This window comes from Pygoscelis adeliae, unplaced genomic scaffold (genome assembly GCF_000699105.1).
Source record: "Pygoscelis adeliae isolate BGI_AS28 unplaced genomic scaffold, ASM69910v1 Scaffold88, whole genome shotgun sequence".
NCBI classification, from domain to species: Eukaryota; Metazoa; Chordata; class Aves; order Sphenisciformes; family Spheniscidae; genus Pygoscelis; species Pygoscelis adeliae.
The window spans coordinates 2,164,878-2,171,955 of record NW_008825616.1 but is presented as its reverse complement, the minus strand read 5'-3'; the positions used below and the strand labels follow the sequence as shown (position 1 = coordinate 2,171,955).

The window sequence follows — 7,078 nt, the reverse complement described above, 5'->3', positions numbered from 1 at the left end:
CCCTTCCTTTTTGGGCTCTGTACATTGCTCAGTGGGTGACCTGGGACGTACTGTGCCCAGCCTTAAATGCCATGTACACTATGAATTTCTACAGTGGTATCTTTTTTGTGAGCTGCATGAGTCTGGACATGTATCTGCAGATAGTTCGTGCTTGCTCTCCTCGCAGCTCCATAACACGGAGGAAGTCCAGCTTTGTCTTGGTGGTGGTATGGGTCCTTTCCATACTTCTCTCCATTCCTGATGGCCTCTTCACCAGCACAAGGCAAATCAACAACAAAACCATCACGTGTGCCCATGATTATGGCCAGAAACACTTATTTTGGAAGGTTGTCTTCCGGGTCATTCAAAACATCCTGGGTTTCCTTTTTCCCTTCCTCTTCATGGTGTTCTGCTATTCCCGCATAGCGTGTGTCCTCACCGTGTCTCAGATGCCTGGCTCAAGGAGAGCACTCTGCTTAGTCTTTACTCTGGTGGGTGTCTTCTTTGTCCTGTGGTTCCCTTACAACATTGTCCTCATCCTTCACTCCCTGCAAGATGTTGGTGTGATCAGGACCTGTGAAAGCAGTAGGCAATTGGACTATGCCATGCAGATCACAGAGAGTTTGTCCTTTGTCCACTGCTGTCTCAACCCCTTGCTCTACGCTTTTGTGAAAAAACGATTCAGGTTATATTTATGGAAGATCCCTCGGGCCATTTTCAGGAGAAGCGCTTTCTTTGACATCCAGCCTTCAGAGACAAGCCAGTCTTGCAGCAGATACGCAGCTGAGGTAGAAATGTTGAGCATCACAAACGCATGATAAATATTTACATTATTTACATTATGTGTATGCCCTCTATGCTGTATTTTACTGGTCCTGGCCACGCAATGGAGTTGGTGTGAGCCCACAGCACTGCGTAACCAGATATTTCATCCTAGCGCCAGCATCGAGATGAGGATTTTCCACGTTGGGATTGGAAAAGTACGCGTGAGATTTGTTTCTGTTATAACTGGAATTATTATAAAAGGATTGCCCTGGGTTTATGCTTGTGGAAGAAGCCCAGCTCCTGTCTGGAGTATATGTGAGGCATTAGTGGAGGAAGGAGCAGCTTATCCAGATGTTGTGCCCTTAAAAATGCAAACTGAAACTTGTGCAGAACTTCTCCCCCATAGATCCCAAAGGGTCTGATGGAGGAGAGTGATCCCGTTATTCCTCCAGCTCATGGTGTGGGCTGGGGAATGGATTTGCCACGCTCATCCATCAGGCCAGACACAGATGGCCAGAAGCCCAGCATGGGGGGTGGCTTTGCTTCTCCTGGCTTTTGCCATCTGCCAGGTAGATGTCTTCAACTGGGCTCATCTCTGTGTCTACCAGGAGAGACAACGGGAGGAATTAGGCGCCTTTAAACTGGGTTGTCTGACCAGCGGTGGGTTTCTCCATTATGATGAGCTGTGCCACACTCGCGTCTGCTGAGCAGGAAACTGTGTCTTTCCGAGGGACAGATCATTGGTTAGAGATCAGTTCGATCATCAACTGAGCTGAGATCAGTTTGATCAGCAAAGAAGTTCAAACCGGTAACAACCAGTGAGAAAGAGAAAATAATGGGCTCAGCAGAACAGTGGTGGAGGTATTTGCCTTCCCGACGATCCATTTTGACAAGAGAAAAAAGATCCATGGATACTGTCTTTAACATAAATATTGGCCTTGCAGTACCACAGAGTGGGAGCATGGCCTTCAACAGAAGAGCACGGATAGCCGTTAGCCAATCCTTATTACCCAGTGTAGCTTTAAAGTTATTAGTTTGCTGACCTTTATTTCAAAGTACTATTCACCCCAAATACTCTTGAAACTTAAATGGGCCCTTTCCAGCCTGGAAAACTATTGAGCATGGGAGTTGCCTAGAATTGTACAAATAAAATTAATAATTTAAAAGAAAACGCTAATCACCTTAATTTTCTTGCTAGACAAGGTTACTGGACCGAGAAGGGCTTTGAGTTGATCTGGAAAGGTGTTTTCACTGCTGTTATTTTTCTTGCCAACATTGCTACAGCGTGTTTACAAAATTATAAGGCTGGGAGCTTTCCTTAAAAAAAAAGCCAGAATAAATATTTAGCTGATGTTATGATGTGGCCTTCACTCCACGGGTCAGGTCACTGGGAGGGAATGTGGAAGGGGAGAGCAGGAGAGATCGAGAAGCAGAAGGGAAAATGGGTAAAACTGCCGGGTACAGGGGTGGGAGCAGGAGGGCAGAGGGTCGGACGTGCTCCGCTGGCTGGAGGGGACACAACTGATTTGGAGCTGCCGAGCATCGGGTGCGCATGCATCGGCACAGAAGAAAGCGCTGTCATCCGTCTGGGTGCTGCTGCTCTCCAGCCGGGAGGTGGGCTTGGCCATTTGTAGACTCCAGACTCATCTGGTGCAAAGCAAATGCAACTGATTCAAGCCCTCATTGCTCACGGGGGGAGCGGACCTGCTTTGCTTTGCCCTCGTACGGGTTAGCAGTGCTTGCACTGTTCATTGGCAAAGCACTTACGGGCCACTGTGCATTGGAGAACATAAAAATGTTGGAGACCTTTCCTTCTCTTGGCTTTTGAGACCAAATTAGCTCAGCTGTAACCCCCTTCCCTTGGTCCTGAGCTCATTTCCAGTAGCATTTCCAACATCCACTCTTCCTCTCATTTTTTCAGCCTGCAGCACGTGTCCATAGCCTGGTCTTAAAGGCAGAAATTACTGAGCAAAATTCTCTGAACCCTCTTTTTTTTTTCAAAAACTGGGCTTCATGCAGCCTAGAAAAGGGAATTTGCTTGAGCTGCTGCAGAGCACATGCCAAAACCCGTCCGCCTGACACAGCAGCCCGTTACCTCCAACTTGATTACAACGTACCTTCCACCTTAAAATCTCTGTTCATCAAGGGAGAAGTACACACTGGAGCGTTCCACGGGGGAAAGGCAAACACTTGCTGCCAATGGGGACAGAGGTTGTCAGCTGTGCGTCTGCATATCAGCCACTGGATGGGAACAAAAAGCACGTTCCCGCCCCAGCCTAGCTCTAGTCCAAGCTCCTGGACGGTCGCAGAGCTCTCATGGCGCTCTGGGTGATTCTCCTCTGTACCTTGATAACGTCGCTGCTGGGTGGGCTCTACCTCCTGGGCACGTTTCGGAGACGGAGACCTGATGAGCCGCCTCTGGACAAAGGTACCATTCCCTGGCTGGGTTACACACTGGATTTCAGAAAGGACAGTTCAGAGTTTCTAAAAAGGATGCAGAGGAAACACGGGGATATTTTCACGGTGCTGATCGGAGGCTATTACTTCACCTTCGTGATAGACCCATTCTGCTTTGGAGCCATCGTGAAGGAATCACGATCTAAACTAGACTTTAGGACTTTTGCATCTAAACTGGTCCGGCAGGTTTTTGGCTACAAGCCCATCGAAGCCAACCATAGCATAATTCATGCATCGAGCACAAAGCACCTGATGGGAGACGGACTCACTGTCATGACACAAGCCACCATGGAGAACTTTCAGAAGCTGATGCTTTTCAATCTGAGCTCAGGAGAGGAGAAGCGAGTGTGGCAAGAGGATAGCCTCTTCCACTACTGCTACAACATCGTCTTCAGAGCCGGGTACCTGGCTCTGTATGGCAGTGAGCCACACCAAGGGGCAGATAACAAGGAGAAAGCTGATGAGCAAGATCGCATCCACTCCAACCAGGTGTTCCACGAGTTTCGGAAGTATGACCGCCTCTTCCCTCGCCTGGCCTATGCTGTGTTGCCTCCCAAGGACAAAATAGAAGCTGAACAGCTGAAGAGGCTTTTCTGGAGCATGCTGTCTGTGAAGAAGAGCTGGCAGAAGGACAATATCAGTGGGTGGATAAGTGATCAAGACCAGCTTCTGGCAGAAAACGGTGTCCCTGAGTACATGCGGGATCGTTTCATGTTTATGCTCCTCTGGGCATCCCAAGGCAATACGGGCCCAACTGCCTTCTGGCTCCTCTTCTATCTAATGAAACATCCAGAAGCTATGAAGGCTGTGAAGGATGAGGTAGATAAAGTCTCAAGGGAGAACGGTCAGGAAGCGAAGCCAGGGAGCCCACCAATTAACATCACTAGGGACATGTTAAACCAGACTCCTCTTCTGGACAGTGCTCTGGAGGAGACCCTGAGGCTGGTTGCAGCCCCCATACTGGTCAGAGCTGTCCTCCAGGACACCAGACTTAAGACGAGCAGCGGGACAGAGTACAGTCTCCGCAAAGGAGACCGGGTGGCTCTGTTCCCGCACATCTCTGTGCAGATGAACCCAGACATTCACCCCGAGCCTCACGAATTTAAATACAACCGCTTCGTAAACCCAGATGGCACCAAGAAAGATTTCTACAAAAATGGGAAGAGGCTGAAATACTTCAACATGCCCTGGGGGGCAGGGGTGTCCATCTGTCCTGGGCGATTCTTTGCTGCCGCTGAAATTAAGCTGTTTGTGTTCTTGATGCTGAGTCACTATGACCTGGAGCTGGTCAACAGAGAAGAGGAGATCCCAGCGATAGACACCAGCCGCTGGGGATTCGGGACGATGCAGCCTGTTCGCGATGTTCGGTTCAGATACCGGCTACGCTTTTAATTTGGGTAGTCCTTATTGCATTGTTTGTTCTGGTGTTATCTGTGAAATACATTGCATGATCCCATGGTTATTAGATCCGTGCAGTGCCAACACTGATACGATCTTGTTTGCTTAATTGTTATCATGGCTTTTCTCTTTACCTCCTTCACGTGTATCGCTGCTCTGTGTCTCCGGTTATTGTGGTGTTGGGTTATGTGATAAAAGCTCATCTGCACACCCACAGAGGAGCACAGAGACACAAATAGTACCCTGCCAAGCTACTCCCAGCCCCATCACGGGGCCATCAGCCCATCAAAAGCCCATCTCCACAAGCCCAGAGGAGCACAGGGGCTTATTGGCAGGTGGGAACCCAAATTAAGGACTTCCAAGGAATGAGTGTTTTGTCCAGGTCCCTCCCAGGACTGTCCCAGCGGAGCCATCAGCCCCACAGTCCTGGTGTGAGACCCGTCGAGATGTGTCATTGGGAGCAGCTCTCCGGATCACCATCTGGACTAAGGGGGATTGCTGTCAAGGGAGGGGGGACATCTTATGGCGTGCAGGGGAAGAGCATTTTGGGATTGCACAGGATTTGTGGTGGGATGTTTAGGGGAGGAACCAAAAGTGGGAAAAAGGAGGGATTTAGGTGATTTGGGGTGGAAAATAGAGGGGTAAGGGGGTAAAAAGGGCTGGTTGTGTGTAAATAGGCAGCTGGTCCATACACTTGTCTAGTCACACCCTGCACCTGATCAGCACAGTCTGTCCTATTGTCTTATTAAATTCCTTTCCTTAAATGCAAGGCCATGAGTCAGAGGGCCCGTGTGTCCGTGGTGCCGGCAGCTGGCACTAGTGTGCGAGCGGGTGTGCAAGCAAAGATCAGGCCAGATGAGCTGGCAAATAAGTGAAGTGGCCTGGGAGCCTGGGGGTGAGCCCGGCTGCACGCCAGCGTTGGGACCGCGTTATTTTGTTGATAGCTCCTTACCGACACTTTTATTTTCCACATGAAGTATCATTGGCAGGATGGCATCAGCTTGTAGTAAACCCCTGAAAGGTCGGGGAACGACAAATATCCTCTCCAGAGACCTAAGAATTTCCTCAGGGTTTTCAAATTGTCTTGTCTATAGTCCCCTTCTTGTATCTGATGAGATCCCCAAAGGGAGCAGAGGTGGGATGTACAGAGCAAGGACATACCAACGGCTCCTTCCCATTTCACGTTTAAGAATAGGACGGATCTCGCCGATCTCATTTACCACGTCAGTGAGAGGAGAAGGGAGTCGCAAACGTCACTAATAACCTACAGTACCATTTTCATGTATCTATGCGAGTTAGGAATGCTTGTGGTCACCTGCCTTTCCAGGGCTGCAGGAGGTTGTGCCTTCAAGCCCTGTGTCTTGTGTACAGTTTCTGGGGATAAAAAAAGCTCTCTGTGTGTGTGTGCGTCTGGATTCATCCCACCGACTGTAACACAGCTGGAGTGTGGGTCTGTACAGCTGAGCCAGGATCCCCCGCAGCACCAAACCAGCTGCCTGCTTTAACCCAAATCATTGCACAAGCCCAGAAATTTTGGACTCTGCCTGCTGGCTGGGAACAGGTCTGCCCTCCTGCGAGGGGATGGCTGTCTGGGGTGCAGTGCCTGAGCCTTGGTGGGGGGTGAGCTCCTAACGTCTTGATGGTCCTCCAGCCTCCCCTTGAGCCCCACGGGCCGATGGTGTTCCCAGAAGATGCCTACTGGAAAGTGCCACCCCCCCCTCCAAATTTAAACCCCATCCTCTGCAAAGGCCCAAGGAGGCTTTAAGGAATGGGATGGGGTGATGGGAAGGGGCTAGAAAACCAAAGTGGGGCATGAGAAAACAACCTCAAACCCTTATTATGGGTTACAGCCACTGCGACCTTATGAGCCCCCAAACATCTCTGTTTTATCCACTGGATCCAATGCAGGATAAAACTTTGCTCTACAAGCTCTGCTTTGCTTTTTTTTCCTTCAATAATTAGGGCTCTGACAACATCAGTCCTTACAGAAGCTAAACCACAGCCTTACCTGTGCAGCGGACAGTGGATTGATTTTAACGCTGACGCTAACCTTGGACTTTGGAGATTATGTATGACCAAGGAATGAAACTCAAACATTTTCATGCGTGTCCAAACACCAAAGCCAGATTCTGCTTTGCTCTGCGAAGGACAGGGTTATGTTGTAACTGCATGGTGAGGGCAAACTATCCCGTATTGCCAGACTGAGCATTAGCCCAGACCTTGCGGTGGTGGAAATTCAGGCAGAAACTATTAAGCAGCTGTGGCAGAGCCAAGGACAACAAAAAGTACCTGTAACTGCACAAGGCTTGACTGTGACAGTTAATAATCCCGTTAACAATTACAGCACCTTTTCATGACTTCCATGCTCCCTCTTTTGGCTCTCACCTCTTTTTTGTCGTGTGTGATTTCATTTCTTTGCTCTGCTACCAAGAATTAAGCTGGAGCTCTTCCCACATTCTGGCCAATGGTTTGATCTTCG

General features: G+C 49.3%; 2 protein-coding genes across 2 annotated transcripts in view; both read left to right on the top strand.

Annotated features, from left to right (window-relative positions):
• Positions 1–1,891, top strand: part of ACKR2 (atypical chemokine receptor 2) — a 4,493-nt gene extending 2,602 nt beyond the window's left edge. Inside the window, 1 exon segment of the mRNA XM_009333310.1 lies at positions 1–1,891. This exon segment is cut by the window's left edge and continues 24 nt beyond it. Within this exon segment, the coding sequence (XP_009331585.1) occupies positions 1–797 (797 nt within the window). The 3' untranslated portion in view covers positions 798–1,891.
• A 1,169-nt stretch (positions 1,892–3,060) lies between these two features.
• LOC103924714 (5-beta-cholestane-3-alpha,7-alpha-diol 12-alpha-hydroxylase) lies at positions 3,061–4,593 on the top strand. The gene has a single exon (XM_009333285.1). The coding sequence runs from the start codon at positions 3,061–3,063 to the stop codon at positions 4,591–4,593; it is 1,533 nt and encodes a 510-aa protein (XP_009331560.1).
• The last annotated feature ends 2,485 nt before the right edge of the window (positions 4,594–7,078 follow it).